Genomic DNA, 20,000 nt, shown 5'->3' with positions numbered 1-20,000 from the left:
CTCCCTCCCCGCCTCTTTCTCCGTCTCTCCCTCCATCTCTCTGTCTCTGTCTCTCTCTTTCTCTCTCTCTATCTATCTATCTCTCTCTCTCTCCCTCCCCGCCTCTTTCTCCGTCTCTCCCACCATCTCTCTGTCTCTGTCTCTCTTTCTCTCTCTCTATCTATCTATCTCTCTCTCTCTCTCTCCCTCCCCGCCTCTTTCTCCGTCTCTCCCACCATCTCTCTGTCTCTGTCTCTCTTTCTCTCTCTCTCTCTATCTATCTATCTCTCTCTCTCTCCCTCCCCGCCTCTTTCTCCGTCTCTCCCTCCATCTCTCTGTCTCTGTCTCTCTCTTTCTCTCTCTCTATCTCTCTCTCTCTCTCTCCCTCCCGCCTCTTTGCTAGCTGGGCTGCTGTAGATATGAGGTTTCATGATGTCAGGAGATCGAAGGTGAAATTAGATGAAGCCATCAGGACAGTGAGCCAAGCCGCCTGTCTGTCCGTCTGTCTGTGTCATTGACTCCTATCAGGTACTCTGCAGTGCACTCTGTTGTTGTGGGCTGTAACGATATTGTATGGAACCAAGAAATCGTGATACTCAGAGTCCCGATAGGGTATTGCGCTGCTTTTCAAAGTTCTCTTATCCTTCAGTTCAGAAAACAACGTCATGATATGATGCGATAGCGCTTATATGCATAAAAAACACAATTTTTATTATTTATAATTTTATTTTATATTGTTGGCAAATGTGAAAAAGCGAATTAATTCATTTAAAAAGATACATTTTTAAAAAATAGTGAGGTATATCAAACTGAAGGTCAATGATCGTGATACAAACTGAATGGTGAGTTGAGTGTATCGGTACAGCCACCAGGACAGCAGGGCTTGACACTGGCACCCGGAACGGCCAAATGCTGGTAAAACTTGGCTGTGACTAGTAATACTTTCGGTGTCGAGGTTAGACGTACACGCTCATGACCATGAAAATAATAAATCTAAAAATAAAATAAAATCTGTGGCTAGTGGAATACCTGAATGGCTGGTGACTCGAGAAAACCACTAGCCACAGTAGCCGGTGGGTGAAAAGTTAATGTCAAGCCCTGCAGGACAGTGAGCCAAGCCATCCGTCCGTCCGTCTGTCTCTGTCATTGACTCCTATCAGGTGCTGCGCTGTGCTGTGCAGACTGTGCTGTTGTGTACTGTGTACTGAACTGGCTGACTTGCACTTCCCCTGGTTATATAGACCTCTGTTGAGTAACTCCACTGCCCTTTATTTAAGGTCATCCTCTTAAATCTCCTTTTATGCTGTTCTGGTACCTTCCGTTGTGCTCTCTCTCTCTCTCTCTCTCTGTCTCTCTCTCTTTCTCTCTCTCTGTTTCTTTATTTTTTCCTCTCTGTTTCTCTTGAGTCGCTCCATCACTTTTATTTATCTTCTTCTTTTCTCCCGTTTCGTTTCCCCCTCTTTTAAACTCCCTCTCTTCCTGTCTCCACTTCTTTGTCTCCCTCTCTACCACCTGCTTGGCTAGATAATCAAATCCTCTCTCTCTCTCTCTCTCTCTCTCTCTCTCTCTCTCTCTCTCTCTCTCTCTCTCTCTCTCCTCTCTCCTCCTCTCCCTCTCTCTCTCTCTCTCTCTCTCTCTCCCTCTCCCTCTCTCCTTCCCTCCGTCCCTCCCTCTCCCTTTTACCTTCTTACCTCCATTTCTCAATCCAACCTTTTCTCTCTCCCTCTCCCTTCCTCCCCATCTCTCCCTCTCTCTCCCCCCTTTACCTTCTTCCCTCTCCCCCCGCCTCCCTTCCTCCGTGTCCTGTCCTTGTCCGGGGTAGCTAGCTAGCTGTAATCTAAGCAGCGAGGCCTGAAGCTTTTAAAGGCCGTCTCAGGGGTGTCGTCACTCTCTCGGCCATCCATCACGCCGCCGCACAGTGGGGAGGCTGGAGGGTAGCTGGGGCTGGGGCTCTGGGGCTCTGGGGCTGGAGGGTAGCTGGGGCTGGGGGCTGGAGGCTGGAGGGTAGCTGGGGCTGGAGGCTGGAGGCTGAGGCTGGGGGCTGGGGCTGGGGCTGGGGCTGGGGCTGGAGGCTGCGGCTGGAGGCTGGAGGCTGAGGATGGAGGCTGGGGCTGGAGACTGGGGCTGGAGGCTGGAGGCTGGGGGTGGCTGAGGCGAAGGGTAGCTGGGGCTATGGATGGGAGGGGGTGGAGGTGGAGGGTAGCTGGAGGCTGGGGGCTGGAGAATGGAGGGTGGCTGAGGCGAAGGGTAGCTGGGACTGGTGGGGTTGTGAAGGTGCGGTGGAGCTGTGGATGGGAGGGGGTGGAGGTGGAGGCTAGCTGGTGATGGAGAATGGGGGCTGGATGAGGCGGTGGGTATGGGTAGCTGGTACTGGAGCTGTGGATGCGAGGGGGTTGGTGTGTGTGTTTATGATGGTGCTACTGGGGCTTTAGAAGGGGGTGGGCTGGTGCTGTGGAGTTGGTGCTCAGGCTTGGGTGAGTGGTGGGGGTGTGTGTGGGGGGGGCACTGTACATTAAGTCTGCTCCACTGCCCTACTGAGGTGTCTGTGTCTGTGTTTGGGTGGAAAAACACCAGGCAGACCGATGGCCCCCCACACATACACTCTCACACACACAGACACATATAACACACACAGACATGCACACACACGCACGCACGCACACACGCATACACGCACACACACACACACAATCATACACATAATATGAGCCTTCACGCACACATGCACACACATAGGTGTGCGAACACACACACACACACACACACACACACACACACACACACACACACACACACACACACACACACACACACACACACACACACACACACACACACACACACACACACACACACACACACACAAACACGCCATATCCTTTTCACCTTAACCTAGCCATAACTCACATATAGGCAGAGACACACACAGACACACGCACACAAACAGACACACTCACTCATGCACACACACAGACAGACACACGCACACAAACAGAGACACTCACTCATGCACACACACAGACAGACACACGCACATGCACATGCACACACTCACGCACAATCACGCACATAATATAAGCCTTCACGCACATATGCTTATATACCCAGGTATGTGTGCAAACACACACACACACACACACACACACACACACACACACACACACACACACACACACACACACACACACACACACACACACACACACACACACACACACACACACACACACACACACACACACACACACGCCATACCCTTACACTTAACCTTAACCTTAACCTTAGCCATAACCTTAGCCATAACTCCTTTCAACAAGTATTCGCCCCCATAACCCCAAAACTGAACTGACCCCATTCTCAAAACACTCAATCCTTTTTAGGGTCGACCAGGGGAACTCATTTAGCACTCTACCAGAGGTGGAAGCACTTCAGAGCCAGCTACTGTGAAGGGTCCTGGACGCCCAAGTTGGGCTGTAATGATATTGTTTTGAACAGAAGGAAGAAAAATCCGCACTCATAAAATGTGTCTCATTATTTATTTATATTGCCACCATGTCCAAAAAGCAAACGCGTTTCGGCTATCAAGCCTTCATCAGTGCGTATTTGTCTTCCTTAAGTTGATACATTTTATCGCGCACCCAAAGACTTTCGTTTTTTCCAAGAAGTTGAGCGCGTCCTTTGCCAAAAATTGTTTTGAACCGAGAAATCGTGATATACAGACTGACGATACTGTAACGTGGTGCAAGAAGGCAGTATAGTGACACGCCCTGTCAAAAGTGTTGCACTTCATTCCAGGATTTTTTATTTATTATTTTAATTCATAATGTTGGCAAATGTGAAAAAAAGCAAAGTAATTCATTAAAAAATACATCAAAAAAATTGTGGGGTGTTTCGAACTGTAGGTCAAAAATCGTGACACGAACTGAATCGTGATTTCAGTGTACCGTTACAGCCCTACCCCCAAGACTATTAATTTCTCTAAGCAGCTTTTTTTGTACAGGAAAGGTATTACCTTGACTACTCACCATGCATCAACCAAGCAGCCTCATTTGTGAGGAAAAAGTGTGCCTGGGTTTGTTCACATGTCCGCGCATGTCCCGAGAGTGTTTCGCAACCAGGTGGTAATCCTTTGTTTTCTTTAATAAAGAAGGAAAATAAACAAAGGCATTGTAGTTTGTTTTTTTATATAACTACTCTTTTTTTGTGGTGGTGCTTCCTCTCTTCACACCTGCCTCTGGAGACTTGCTCAATGTAGCCCTAAAAGTTCAAACACCCAAGAGCAGTTTTTATCCAATCTATATTTATTTATAATTCTATTGACAGTGGGTATCATCTCAAGGTCCTCTTCCTCAGAGCCTCTGGGCTGTGTTGTCTGGCTGGCTGGCTGACTGAGAGCTGGGCTGGACTGGTAATCTGGCATAAAGGACTTTTTCCCGGTGGGCCGGCAGTCCTCAGGGTCCGATGCTGTTGTTTTTGTTGTTGTTGCTGTTTTTTTTTCCCTTAGAGACTGGTCCACCGTTTAAAAAGGGTGGCCCATTGATCTATTTTAAAACAGTCATAGCAGGTAGCAGGCTTCACTCAGGGTGTCTTGATTAATTGTAAGGGTGCTGGGCAAAATGAAACACTTCAAATCCGACAGAAAGGGGCACGCCTTGCATCATCATCAAGTGTTTTTAAAAAAATGATTTTATATGCACAGACGCGGTTTGCCGTGTGCCTTCCTCAGTGTGAAAGAAAAAAAACACTGTGATGCAAGGTGCGCCACTTTCTGTTGGATTCTATGTTAATACAGACAATGGCCTGAGCCATAAAATCGTAGAAATAATATCGTAGAAAACCAGATCAGGTCTGTGAGAGAGGCTGGTCGATGTCAAAAATGCCCAGCCTGTATTCTGCACCCAGGCCAGCCCTGACTGGTGAGGGTATACACTGCACTACAGGCAATCTGGGGATGGTGGCGAGGGAGCAGTGCAATGCCTTTTAACAGAAGAACAAATAGGATTGGAAGGCCACCCAACCAAAACCTTGTGCCCGGTATGAAAGACTGGTTCAGTGTGTGTGTGTGTGTGTGTGTGTGTGTGTGTGTGTGTGTGTGTGTGTGTGTGTGTGTGTGTGCGCGCGCGCGCAAGAGCACCAGTGTGTGTGCATGCGAGTGTGTGTGTGTGTGTGTGTGTGTGTGTGTGTGTGTGTGTGTGTGTGTGTGTCTGTTTGTGTGTGTGTGTGTGTGTGTGTGTGTGCGCGTGTATGCGTGCGCATATGTGTGTGTGTGTGCGCGCGTGCACATATGTGCGTATGTGCGTGCGTGCATGTACATGTGTGTGCGTATTTGCTGGCTATGTCCTCGTCCCAGTCGGTGCGGTGCGTAATCAACCACTTCCTGTTTCCTGCCCCGTGCTGGTGTCCAGGTGGCAGGTTGGTCCCCATTGGCCAGCTCCCCTTGCCCAGGGCGTGGGCTTGACACTGGCACCTGCCAACCGGCCAAATGCTGGTAAAATTTGGCTGTGGCTAGTAATATTTTCAGTGTCACTAGCCAATTTGGCTGGCATATGCATCATAGTTACCTATATTCTGTTATTTCCCCCGTGTGTATCAATTGTTTGTATTTATTTTCAAGAAAAAGCTCAGCAGCTCAATTTCTATTTGCATGATATACTCCCATGTAGAAAGGTGTACACTCATCTTGCTTCAGCACCTCATCTTCTGACGTTAGATGTACACTATCATGATAAAGGGGGGAAAGCAATATAAAATCTGTGGCTAGTGGAATACCTGAAAGGCTAGTCACTCGGGAAAACCACTAGCCGCAGTGGCCGGTGGGTGAAAAAGTTAATGTCAAGCCCTGCCCAGGGCGTGCCAGAGCCACTGGCCCAGACATACGGCGGCCTGCCTGCCTGCCTGCCTGCCTGCCTGCCTTCCAGCATGTCTGTCTGTGCGTGTCTGTGTTGGCCTCTCTCTTTTTCTCTTTCCATGTCCCTTTCCATTGCATTACATTAGAGTAAAGTAGTAGAGTAGAGTAACTTTATTAATCCGCAGGGGGAAATTCAGGTATCCAGTAGCTTACATAAATACACAAATAAACGAATGCCCACATGGACATTTCTGGACACAAATAACACAGGAATAATCAGGGAGGGGAGTATAAAAATAAAAAAGATAATTAGGCGTGGACGATATGACGATATTAAATCATGATTCGTGATATTGAGTACAAGATCGTCTCGAATCTGCCAAAGTGGAGGAATCGTATACGTATAGATCATCTTGCAGTGAGGATATTTACTGTCAGTGTCAGAGTGATGTTTACTTACTTTGTCTTGCTGTATTCACTTTTATTCTTTACATTACTGTACTCCAATTGTGCATTTTATGAGAATGGCATCAGTGTGTCAACATTTTATTAACTGCAAATTACAAATTGCAAGTATATGAAAGTTGTTTTTTGTTCTTTTCATTTTTTTGGATGGAAGATCGTGATAAAAAAATCGAAATCGAGATCTTATATTTAAAAAAAAAAAAAAATAACGTGATATGACATTTTTGCCATATCGCCCACCCTTACATTGCATGACATTATATTTAGCAGATGCTTTTGACCAAAGTGACTTACAAGGAGGACATTCAAGCAAGTACAGAGTGAGGGGTCAGTACAAATTACAGCAGTATACAAGTAATGTAGAACAGATAGAGAGCAGTAATCGATTAATAGTGGAGGACCAATGAAATGTAGTGCAGATTAGTACCCATGATTAGAGGTGAGTAGAGCTAGTTATGTTATGCATGGAATTGTCTCTGCTGCTAAGATAAATCTGAGTGAATTACAGTGAGTTCTGGGACGTGGTCTCCTACCTACTGTATGTGGTGGAGCTTTTTACTGCCTGTGGGCTACTGTGGTTCCGTGTCCTGGTTAAACACTGTGACCAAAGAGGATGTGTGAAGCATGTGTCATAAAACACAGTTGGTGGCTGGGCTGGAGCACTCCACGTGTGTGTGTATGTGTCTCTCTGTGTGTGTGTGTGTGTGTGTGTGTGTGTGTGTGTGTGTGTGTGTGTGTGTGTGTGTGTGTGTGTGTGTGTGTGTGTGTGTGTGTGTGTGTGTGTGTGTGTGTGTGTGTGTGTGTGTGTGTGTGCAGGGTCGCTGACAGCTTTGACCAAGCCCAGGACAATACACGTAATACATACAATGGAATGAGGACCCAATTCTGGGCCCCCCCTCTCCCTGGGCCTGGGACAACATACATGTTTGCCGCCGTGTGTGTGTGTGTGTGTGTGTGTGTGTGTGTGTGTGTGTGTGTGTGTGTGTGTGTGTGTGTGTGTGTGTGTGTGTGTGTGTGTGTGTGAGAGAGAGAGGGGGGGGGGGAGAGAAGAGTTATTAACATTAGGATAAGGATCAGACAGGCCTTGGATAGTGTGTGCCTTCTGGTTAACCTTCTCATTTCATATTCCCCAGTGACTGGGTATACTGTAAAATGTGTGTGTGTGTGTGTGTGTGTGTGTGTGTGTGTGTGTGTGTGTGTGTGTGTGTGCGTGTGTGCGTGTGTGCGTGTGTGTGTGTGTGTGTGTGTGCGTGTGTGCGCGTGTGTGCGTGTGTGCGTATGTGTGTGTGTGTGTCTGTGTGTGTGTGCGTGTGTGCGTGTGTGTGTGTGTGTGTGTGCGCGTGTGTGCGTATGTGTGTGTGTGTGTCTGTGTGTGTGTGCGTGTGTGCGTGTGTGTGTGTGTGTGTGTGTGTGTGTGTGTGTGTGTGTGTGTGTGTGTGTGTGTGTGTGTGTGTGTGTGTGTTAGGAAGACCTCCTTGTGTGCTGACCGTGAATCAATGTACATGTGATGTTCTGCACTCACACAGCAGATGTTTCATTCCCAGCTCAGTGAACTTACAGTATGTGTATCTCTCTCTCTCTCTCTCTCTCTCTCTCTCTCTCTCTCTCTCTCTCTCCTGTCTCTTTTTCTCCTCTCTCTCTCTCTCTCTCTCTCTCTCTCTCTCTCTCTCTGAATTTCCATCTCAATTGCTCTCTTTCTCTGTCTCTCTACCCATTCTCTTTTAATCACTGTCTCTCTCTCAATCCCCCTGCCTCACTCTTGCTCTCTTACTCTCTCTCTCTCTCTCTCCCTTTCTCTGTATCTCTCTGTATCTCACTCTCTCTCTCTCTCTCTCCTCTCTCTCTCTCTCTCTCTCTCTCTCTCTCTCTCTCTCTCTCTCTCTCTCTCCCTGAGAGCATTTCATTTATTTATTTATTTGCATATGCACACATGGGGGTGAAGCCGCCCAATGATGCTGTTGGTGTTGTATGTGTATCTGGTATGCGTCTATGGCGTATGGGTTTTTAAAGTAAAGGAAAAACACCAGATTCACTTTCTCCCTGTAGTTTCTCTTAAAGCAAATGTTATATGTCATTTAGGTGCTGTTTCCATGTAGCTGGATATTTTTATATGTGGATATTTTTTTCTCCTGGTTGCATTGGTTTTGGCCTTCCGTTTCCACGTAGCAGATATTTAAAATCCAGGTATAAAAAGCAGGAGAAAAAATATCCTGTTTAGGGGGCTTAAACGCATTTGTTACAATGGAGGATTTATTTTTATCCACATGTTGCGTTTACACCTCAACAGGAGAAAAAAATACCCTGCTAAAAAAATATCCTGCTACGTGGAAACAGCACCTTAGTCCAGTGGATCCGTCCTTACACTGTATGTCCATGCTACTTTGGTCCTGTTCCTAGGAATAGAACTAGGATTGGGTTTATGGCTTTATTGGGCATATGACTTATGTGTATACAGCAGTGGTTAAACATGAAAAGAAGGAAGGTCCGAACACTGTTGCTGCTCCAGGTTTATTAACACAACGTCCTTCTTTTCATGTTTAATCCTGTTTAAGTTCGGCACCTGTTTAATCTGGATGTGCGCGCTCTCCAAAGCGCTACTGTATACAGCAGTGGTTCCCAACCTTTTTAGGCGTTGGACCCTATTTTGGCATCCCAATTTTCTGGGGACCCTATGGACATTTTTCACGACAGAAAATAAAATGTGACGATCTACAGAAGTTGTAGGATATTAAACCTATAGAGATGTTTATGGCAGTCTAAGATGGTTAATGATGTTTCAAGGAGAATATTCAATAGTTATGTTATAGCCTGGAAAACCAGCGCCAACTGCTGGACGACATCCAATCCATTTAGGGTGGTTTATCAGGCTAGCTATGTTATATTTATCAGTATTCTTTTTTCCATACACTCTCAGACATTCGGCGACCCCATTTGAATTCCAGGCGACCCCTCAACCCCAGTGTTGAAAAACCCTGGTATGCAGTGTATGTGTGTGTTTGCAATGACTGATCCTCCCTTGTTTGTGTCCGTTTCTTCTTTCCTCGCAGCTCTGGGGTGTGTGCGTGCAAGACGGGCGTGTACGGGCCCAAGTGTGATGACTGCCAGCCAGGCTTCTTCCATTTCAGCAGCACGGGTTGCCAGCCGTGCCAGTGCAACAACCACACCGAGCACTGCGACACCCAGTCAGGTACGAGGCCAAAACTCACTCCTAAACCCAACCTGTCAGTTAGAAAGATGTGTGCCCACTAGTTTTGACCGATACCAGTATCGGTGGATCGGTGGATCGGTGGATCGGCACTAAAATAGTGGTATCGGTATCGGCGAGTACCAACAAATAGCGCACCGATACCATTTACAGGTGCTTGTATGACACTTGCCTTGAAATTAGCTATTTCATAGAGGTATTTAAAAAGTATAAAAAGTAGGGGTGGGCATAGATTATTTTTTTTAATCTAGATTAATCTCACTGTAATTATGAAATTAATCTAGATTAATCTATATCAAAATGGCTCATTCAGAATAGGCACGCTAGCGAAATAATGCCGAAAAAAACTTGGGGTATCTTAAGACAGATGGCACATTAGACCAGAGCTCATCTTTTTTTTCCAAAATGCATCTCATCTTCAAAAAATGGTCATGTTGATACTTATTGATGAAAAAAATCACTGCAATATGTGTAAAGTGTGTCCAATATGCTAGGAAGCATTTAGAGTTTTAAGATAGGCCTACTGAAATTTCAAAATGAACAGCACTATTGTTGTAGAGAGGCAAATACAGATAAATCTATCAAACATTTAGGCTATTTAAACAAAATTACCTCAACAATTCAGCATTTCTGATGGAGAGAGAGAGAGAGAGAGAGAGAGAGAGAGAGAGAGAGAGAGAGAGAGAGAGAATCTGCCACTGACTGGTAAAAAGAGCAGCGGCTCCTTTAAGAGAGGGAGGAGCTCTGCACGCATGCACGCACTAGGCACAGCAGCCCTCAGCAGAGCCAGGCTACTGGCTATCTAGAACCTACAGCACTGTCACACGGCGATTTGGCCAAAACCTGACAGTTGTTGTCAGAGTTAGAACGCCAGAGGAGTTACAACTCGACATGAATTCGGTTTGCAAAAAAAAAATCAAGCGCGACAACCGCGAGGATTATTACCGTTTGACATGAGAATATCTCAGAGTCGCAAATGTGCGCGATTGCAACACAAACATTCAGTGAGAGTAGATATTGACAGTTTCAGTTTGACAATCTTCAAAATACATATCACACGGAATGTTTTGCAATTATGGCACAGGCAAAATTTCTATAAGTTGTTTAGGCTATGTGTTCCTCCATGCAATGCGTGAGGAAATGTAGGCTATGTCGGGCTGGTAGCCTACTCACACACAATAATGTCTCTCTATGCTTCACCTCAAACAATAACGTCTCTTTAGTCTACCACTTATGAAAAAATACTCAAACAACACCTACCACGGCAAAGGGATTAATGTTTTCAGCATGCAAACACTTCATATTTAGTAGGTCTGCTGAAGCAACAGGTGGAGAGGAGAAACGACTGGAGCGCAGTCTGAAAGCGTCTGTCAATCAAACGCTATGGTGACGTGCATACCCAAACTCCAATCCTATATTTTGAGAATAGATTAACGTCCGATATTTTCTTTATCGCGCGATAAGAGTCTCACATTGTCGCAGCACGTTAACGCCGATAACGGCCCACCACTAAATAAAAGTTTTGCTGTATTCACTTTGTATTAGTCTTTTTCCTGTTTCACAAAGGTAGGCAGCAGCCTGACAAAGCCATGCAATGATTTTACATCCAAGTAGTATGCACTACAACCCTTCATATATATACATTTCAAATAGGGTGGTATCGGTATCGGTATGGTATAGGTATCGGTATCGGCCGATACTGCACAGCCAGGTATTGGGTATTGGTATCAGGGCCAAAAAATGGTTTCGGTGCGACACTAGCTGTCCACCAACCTAATGTATAAACATGTCGAACTGTGCCTAGACCAAAACCCATTTCTAACCCTAACCTGTGAGTGAGTAATGTGTGTTCACCAACCTAAAATGTAGCCTTCCTTTGGCCTGCCACTTCCATATGCCACATGGCGCTAAATAATCTCTCCTGGTAGACTGGTGCCCACCACTCACCCACGCACAAGCTACAACCACCATGACCTCCCTCACCACCACATCACATTACATTTATCATAGAGGAGAAAACGCGGTGCTAGTTCAACACTATTCTGAGAGTATATGGTCCCGTTCGATGTTTGTGTTAAATTCAAGTCCCCCCCCCCCAATAAAAGCAATAAAAAGTTGATCACAAAAAAAAATAAAGGCCTTTGAGTGTTGAATTGTGACAGGGAAACGGCGTATGCTCTAAAAAAGTGTTAGATTCAACTCTCTAACTGTCAAAGAGTTGAATCAACACAAAGTCGATTGGGATCATATAATCTCAGAACAGGGTTGACGTAACACTGAGCTTTTTTTTTCTTACTGTGCAGACACCTCTATCCAAAGAAGCAGTACAACAACATGCAATGTGTATGGGGAATGCAAACAACACGGGCATAACAGGGTCAGTGCAGGTTAGTAGGCTAAGGCTAAGGCTTAGACGAAGGCTTCCCTTTCCATAAAGGGAAGATTTTTTGTTGAGACCCCCCTGGCTGGCTGGCGCCTCCCGCCTGTTGTAACCTCATTTACCATCAACAACACCCACCTGCACCACCCTCATCTCTCACGCCACCCACACCAAATACACCATCTACGAAGGCTCCACCGTTTGCAGAGAAAACATAACCTTAGGGCGTGGGATCAGACCTGATTACAAAGCCACCTACCTAACATACTGTTGTTTGGGAAAGTAGTTGGATGGTTATGTTTGATGATGATGACTTCAAGTATTGGCAGAGGACGCGCTCAACTTCTTGGAAAACCGAAAAGCTTTTGGGTGCGAGATAAAAAGCGTCAACTTAAGGAAGAAGAAATCCGCACTCACAAACTGCGTCTCATTATTTATTTATACTACCACCATGTCCAAAAAGCAAACGCGTTTCGGCTAACAAGCCTTCATCAGTGCGTGGTACTCGAGTACCACGCACTGATGAAGGCTTGTTAGCCGAAACGCGTTTGCTTTTTGGACATGGTGGTAGTATAAATAAATAATGAGACGCAGTTTGTGAGTGCGGATTTCTTCTTCCTTATGATGATGATGACGACAACAATGATAGTGGTGGTGATGATGACGACGATGATGATGATGATTATTATGATGACAACAATGGCTGTTGTTGTTGTTGTTGTTGTTGTTATTATTATTCTATTATATTTCTGTTGTGTACTGTATGGATGGGTGTATTGCTTATGTGCACGGTCCTGTTCTTCTGCACCACTGCAACATCATTTCCAGAACACCTCATCAGTATAAGTACTATATCCCAGTATCCACAGTTGTTTCAGGCCTGAAATCGTTACACCCATATCCCATTATCCACAGGTGTTTCCTTTAATCATTACACACCCTCTCCTGAGGCAATACTCATGAACGGCGTGACGTTTTCCATGTGCGTTACGCCCATTTGTGGGGGAAAACAACCCATGCAAGTCAATTGGTGATGTTGGGGTTTAATAAACGAAAGATATGGACCTGTACACTAGCGTTGTTCACGCGCAACATGCCGAAAACGTGTTGTGTTGCCGACTGTTCAAATAATATAGCCAAACAGCCGTGGCTGAAGCATGGAATGTGTTCATTTAGGCTAGCCAATAGCATGTAAGTTAATGAGACATTCGGTTTGTTTTCACCCATAAAGGGGCGTAACGCACATTTAACAGCAAAGTACCCGGATGGCCGTTCATGAGTATGACACTATTAAGAAGACAGCTCACTGACGTCATAAGCGGAGTCACTTCTACGGTCAGTACTGGCGGCATGGTTAAGTGCAATGCCACTACCACTAGGGCTGGTGTATGGAACAGGTCATTGGACACCGTGAATTTTTGACAGCTGTCATTAATGATCCTCCGCAATTAATGCTGACCGACAGCTGTAGTTAATTTGGCCACAAATCCAACATTGACAACCAGATATCCTCTTTTGACCGGGGCCGGAACTCGCAGAAGCCGCTCGCACCCACAATGCAATTCAAATTCTGGACATCCAGAGAGATTTCGCATAGTTTCCGGTGTCACATTTTTCATTCATGATGGACACACGCCCATACTACACCGTGGCCAACGGCCATGCGCAATCGTTCTTTTCTAATCTATGTTCTTTGGTTTAAGGTGAGACTGTAACTGTTGTGCCAATCTGTCTGTGCAGTCAGGCAGCACCTCAATTCTGCCCACCTGATCAGTGGTCTTGGTCTCCATTCCACGACAGATTCACAATCAACTCCTGTACAGTTCCTACAGGGTCGTCTCTTACACAGAGACAAACGGGTCCCAGCATGTACCACAGTGTGTGCCCACAGTTAAAATCCTGAGAGAGAGAGAGAGAGAGAGAGAGAGAGAGAGAGAGAGAGAGAGAGAGAGAGAGAGAGAGAGAGAGAGAGAGAGAGAGAGAGAGAGATAGGTAGGTACAGAGTCACCTTTGATCTCTGCCCACGCTGGCTGGCAGTCCTCAAAGGCTGTCTGGATCAAAGCACAATACTGTGGGGTGAGACGGCACTGTTTGACTCAGGGACACGCACGCACACACACACACACACACACACACACACACACACACACACACACACACACACACACACACACACACACACACACACACACACACACACACACACACACACACACTATACAATACTAACTGTACATGCAGTCCTGACAGCGGAAAGGTTGGTGCCTCCTACAGGGAGTGTCTGGTCACAGCTACAGTGGTGTGTCATGCTCAGGGTTGCCAGATGAGGCTAATGACTTCCAGCCCAAAAAATGCCCAAAACCCGCGAAGAAGCACAAAATCCCGCCCAATTCTATTGATTTCTATGGCAAAAATTGGGCGGGTTTTTCTGCTAAATGCCATTTTTACCCGCACACGGCCATCCTAAGCAGCCCAATTGGACGGGAAACAGCCCAATCTGGCAACACTGGTCATGCTGTGGTGCCCGAGAATGGATAGTACTCTTAGAATGTCTGGTGGTGCTGTTCTGATCCTACACACCAAGGGTTCCCAACCTTTTCCAACTTGGGGCCCACTCGAAATTGTCACAAATGTTCGGGGCCCACCTCTGACCCGATTACAGGTACGAATAAAACTCACATAAATCAGCAAAATGTGATTATAATTTTTAGAATATTATTTCAAGGCCCACTTGGTATACCTTCAGGGCCCACCAGTGGGCCCCGGCCCATAGGTTGAAAATCACTGCTATACACAGTAAGTGTCCTGTACTGTAAGCCTGGTACAGCTCGGCCACCAGTGTGCCCCTCATGTCACACAGGTCACCTAGTGCTACTGCTACCCACGTTATGTGTAGTGCACTGATGCTGTTCTTACCGCAGAGATACACCAGCGGCGACGCGACTCAAGCGACAGAGTGTAGCAGCAAGCGATACGAGAGACTGAGGAGACTAGAGTATGTCCGTACAGGCGGAAGGCAAAGCATTCAAGCGTTCCCATTGGCTGTGGTCACTGACCTCTATACAGTCATTGGCTGTCGCGGCTTGTCGCCGAACCGCGTCATAAAAAGTTGAAAAGATTTCAACTTCAAATTGTCGCGCTCGGCGCGCAAATCGCTCTAGTCTCCAGAATCGCTTTTGTCTCTCGACTCAATACAAAGTCAATTACTTCCGTCGCTCGACTCGCTCAGATCGCCGCTGGTGTATCTCTGCGGTTATTCTAAAGCAGGGGTGTCAACAAACATAAGGCCCGGCCCGGGAATTTGCCTTTTTTGCTCGCCACTTAGCCACATTGCACAAACTGCGTCATAGCTAATTTGCATTATATTCACTGAAGTTCAACTATAAACTGTCGCTCGAGTCGCGCGAATCGCCTCTAGTTGCCCGCATCGCTTTTGTCTCCTCTACTCTGTCTACCATGACTCAATAAAAAGTAAATTGCTTCTGTCGCTGGAATTGCTCATGTAACACTTGGTGTGCATTCCAATATGCGACCTTGCTTCCTCCACTTGTGCTTGTGGCCTCGCCCCGCCTCCTGGCCCCTCCTCCGAAGAGAAAACAATAAAGTTTCCCAGCTGTCAGCCTAGCCACAACAACTTTTGGGGGACTGTTTTTCATTCACCATCCCAATTGCAAATGAGAAAGAGACTTTACAGTTGAGCTTTTGCAAGATATTCAAATATAATGCTGTTGTCAGTGATGTCATCATGACATATTACTTCCTGGTACGAGGCCACAAGCACAAGTGGAGGAAGCAAGGTCGCATATTGGAACGCACCCTTGGTCTACTCGTGCCTGAGGTCTGGTGCAGCACTGCCACCACTCATGCCACACAGGTCACCTAGTTAGGTTTGTCGTATCGTATCGGATGGATCGGATCGGTTGCCGATATTGGCAAAAAATGCGGATCGGTATCGGATCGGCATGCGCAGAAAAATCCGATCGAGAATTCCGATCCATTTTCCTATTTTGTGTTTATTAATATTTGAAAAAACAGGTCAGTTTCTCATTAAAAACCATTGTGTATTACTCATTCACCTAATTCAGTTGGCTAGTTGTTACTAAGAGTAAAAACCCTTTTCAACATGACTGTGACAACAAAGTAAGTAGGCTAAATAACTTTCAACTTAAATACTCCGATACGCCGGTATCGGTATCGGCCGGTATCGGATCGGAAGTGCAAAAACCTGGATCGGGACATCTCTACACTTAGTGCTACTGCTACCCAGGGTGTGTGGCGTGCACTGCTGTGAATTTTGCTTTCTTCTTTGGCATGAGATGGGGATGTACTAGCGTCTTTGAAGTTGTGAATATTGGAGAGACATGTAAGTCAGGTATACTGTACATTAGATTATAGGGAAAAAAATCATAATCATGACTATTTGGGTCAAAATCGGAATCCCGATTTGTAATAACAATTATTATTTTTTTGCAGAATTTTATTTAAAATGATAAAAAAATGAGATAACACTTTCTATGAAGCCCATATCTATAGCGCATTATAAGCACATTTCTAACAACTTATAATGCGCTTCATAATCATAGTGCATTATGACTACACTCATAACGCTTCATGAAGGAGTATATCAACAGTCATGAATAACTATAAATTGAGCTCATAATCCATTATAAATCTTAGGGTGTTTTGAGTGCTCGTGAATGGTCTTAAACTACAGGCAGTGAAGGAGTTTATAATACATTATAACTATCATAATGCATGTTGTAAGTTGTTATAAATGTGCTCATAATGCACTATAGATATGGGCTTCATAGAAAGTGTTACCAAAAATGAAATATAACCAAGAATGAATTATATACGGGACGAACAAAATAAAACTGAATTTTAAATAATTATGTAAAAGGCAATAGCATGAAACTTAGGTGGACAGATCTCTGGCCAGAAACACCAGCCTGTCACTATATTCTGGCTTCAAGGATGCTCGAAGGCAGGGCACTATTGCCACGATTAAATCACGATTGAAATCACGTTTGAAATCACAATTTCGATATCACGATTAAATCATGATTTTCGATTATTAGGGGCCAAGCAGCGAAGCTGGCGAAGGCCCCTATAGAGTTAGTAGGTTTTCTTCATTAGGGGCCAAGCAGCGAAGCTGGCGAAGGCCCCTATAGAGTTAGTAGGTTTTCTTCATTATTATTATTATTCTCTAGTCACCATTCCTATCCCTCTGCAAGTCTATGGCAGCCCATAGAACCGTAGGCAGGAAAATGCTGTAAATTGGCACACACATTCGGGGCAGTCTCAGCATTACCCACAGCAATTTATAGGACCCCAGCCCCAACGCTCTAGCGCCACCAGCAGGTCAAAGTTGCAGGTACATTTCTGCTTGTAACTTTTGAACCGCTGGGCCAATTTTCATAAACTTGGTATCCCTGGAATCCTTGAGTCAAGACGAATCGAATTTTCCCGCCATTTTGAATTTTGTAAAATTCAATAAAAATGTTAATTTTCCCGCAATTTTTGACCAATTCGCCCAAAACTTGGTATATAGTATCTCTGGACTGAGCTACACATGGGGTCTCAAGGAATATTGGATATCTTTTATCGCTCAGCCGTGACAGCCAATCAAAATTGTCGTAAAAGTGGTGAAACAGGAAGTGAAGTCATATCTCAGCAACCATTTGTTGAATTAGGCTGGGATTTTGTACACACATAGTAGTCCATCCCATGACCTACCACTAAAAAAATCAAATCCCCAGCTCAAACTCTGTAGCGCCACCAGCAGGTCAAAGTTTTATCTACATTTTTGCCTGTAGCTTTTGAACCATACTCCCAATTTTCAAAATATTGGTACACAGGTCATCTTCACACTATGTTGCACCCTGGTATGGATTTTCGTAACGATTGAAAAAACTATCAGCTCACAGCAGCCATTCAAAATTGTGGAAAGAATGGAGGGATTTTTTCTCATCTCTCTGTCCCCTCTGCCCCCCTTGCGCACGTTCACTGACACCATTCTCGGCAGGGGGTCTCTGGACACACAAACCCCACTGCCCCAGCCCCTGCACCCACAGACAGGGGGAGAGGGAGAGGGAGGGGGGACAGGGAGAGGGACAGACAGGGAGAGAGGGAGGAAGGGAGGGAGAGAGGGAGAGAGAGAGAGAGAGAGACCATTGTTGTTCACAGGCCCTGCCGTGGCCAACTGGTAGGGCACTCGTCTATCATGCGGCTGACCCGGGTTTGATTCCCAGCCCAGGTCCTTTGCCAACCCTCCCCGTCTCTATCCCCATTTTTCCTGTCAACCTGTCACACTGTCCTGTCAAATAAAGACACCCCCCCCCACACACACACACACACAAAAAAACAATCAAGGGCAGCACAATTGTATTTTCTTGCATTAGGAAGAAATTCAATATTATATGTGTAATAAAACAGATTACATACACGTTGTAAAAATGAAAGCAGGTTTTACAGATTGAATGCAGTTATATGAAACTAGTTTTCCTGCCAATTTTGTCAGATTTTCACAAGACTTGGTACAGATGATCTCTGGACTACTGTGCAAAGACTCCTTAAAGGAATTTACATTTCGTACTGCTTGGCCATGACAGCCAATCAAACGTGTCTGAAAAGCTGCATAACAGGAAGTCAGCTTATATCTCGTCAGAAACCAGGGGGTGTTCACTCACGGAACTAGCTACTAGCAGCCACAACTGTCTAACTCTAACCCAAACCTAAGTGCAAAATGAATGGGTGTCAATGGAGTTTTCTACTATTACAATGTTTGTCTCGTTGTATAATGCTTTGCCCTGAAATATTAATATTCAGTTCGAAGCTAGGAATAATAATGCCTCATTTAAGTATCGTCTCGTTTTTTTGGCAACTAGATTATTATGTACTGGGTCACAGAGCTCAATTCATGAGCCCAAACCCATAAACATTAACGGAATGCTAGCGAGTACAAGTCGAAATCTTCAGCCCTGCTGGAAAACCAAACACCTAAAAAAATTGTCAATACATACCTATATATAACACCACCCATAATTCTTACCAAGAATATTTTGTTGATGACATTTGTGACTGGAAATTGCAGTAGCAATTATTTTGCATTTAGCCTAACCCTATGGGCTCCCTTTTTCATTCCATACATTTTCGACTCTGTTTCCACTTGCCAGCGTTCGCCACCTAGTGGACACCCAGGAACTGCAAAGCTAACTGGCTACAATCGCAACCAATCAGACTGAAGATTCTCCTCTATTCTAATGTCTCTGTTCAAACTAAACTTGGTTCACATGATCACCTTCCCCTCCAAAGATTGCACACCAACATTGGTGAGATTTGGCCTAAAGGGGGCGCTGCAGTTAATTTTGTTGCAGTGGCAACTTGGGCAAGTTTACTGCTTGGCCCCGCATTGCTGCTTGCAGCTATATTTAGGGGCCAAGCAGCGAAGCTGGCGAAGGCCCCTTGAGTGTTTCTAGGTTTTCTTCTCTATTATTATTCTTCAACATCTTTCCTCTCCCTTAGCAAGTCTATGGCAGCCCATAGAACTGTACATAGGAAAATGCTGTAAATTGGCACACACATTCGGGCTCGGCTCAGCATTACCCACAGCAATTTATAGGTCCCCAGCCCCAACGCTCTAGCGCCACCAGCAGGTCAAAGTTGCAGGTACATTTCTGCTTATAACTTTTGAACCGCTGGGCCAATTTTCATGAACTTGGTATCCCTGGAATCCTTGGGCCAAGACGAATCCAACGCCCCCTATGACGTCATTTTCCGCCAGGATAGTTGTCCCGCCATTTTGAATTTTATGAAATTCAATAAAAATGCTATTTCTCCCACAATTTCTGACCAATTCGCCCGAAACTCGGTATATAGCAACTCTGGACTGAGTCCAATATGGGGTCTCAAGGGATATTGGATATCTTATATCGTTTAGCCGTGACAGCCAATCAAAATTGTCGTAAAAGTGGCAAAACAGGAAGTGAGGTCATATCTCAGCAACCGTTTGTCGAATTAGGCTAGGATTTCGTACACAAATAGCAGTCCATCCCATGACCTACCACAAAAAAAAATCAGATCCATAGCTCAAACTCTGTAGCGCCACCAACAGGTCAAAATTA

General features: G+C 45.3%; 1 protein-coding gene across 1 annotated transcript in view; it reads left to right on the top strand.

The window, feature by feature from the left end:
* The window catches only part of si:ch211-158d24.2 (multiple epidermal growth factor-like domains protein 9), an 85,110-nt gene that overhangs the window by 31,219 nt on the left and 33,891 nt on the right, over window positions 1-20,000 (top strand). Inside the window, exon 3 of the mRNA XM_063194304.1 lies at window positions 9,340-9,479. Coding sequence (XP_063050374.1) covers window positions 9,340-9,479 — 140 coding nt within the window. The remainder of the gene's footprint in view (window positions 1-9,339; window positions 9,480-20,000) is intronic.

Source organism: Engraulis encrasicolus, chromosome 3, assembly GCF_034702125.1.
Source record: "Engraulis encrasicolus isolate BLACKSEA-1 chromosome 3, IST_EnEncr_1.0, whole genome shotgun sequence".
Taxonomy (NCBI): Eukaryota; Metazoa; Chordata; class Actinopteri; order Clupeiformes; family Engraulidae; genus Engraulis; species Engraulis encrasicolus.
Note: the sequence above shows the minus strand (reverse complement) of the source record. Positions and strands in the feature narration are given on the sequence as shown.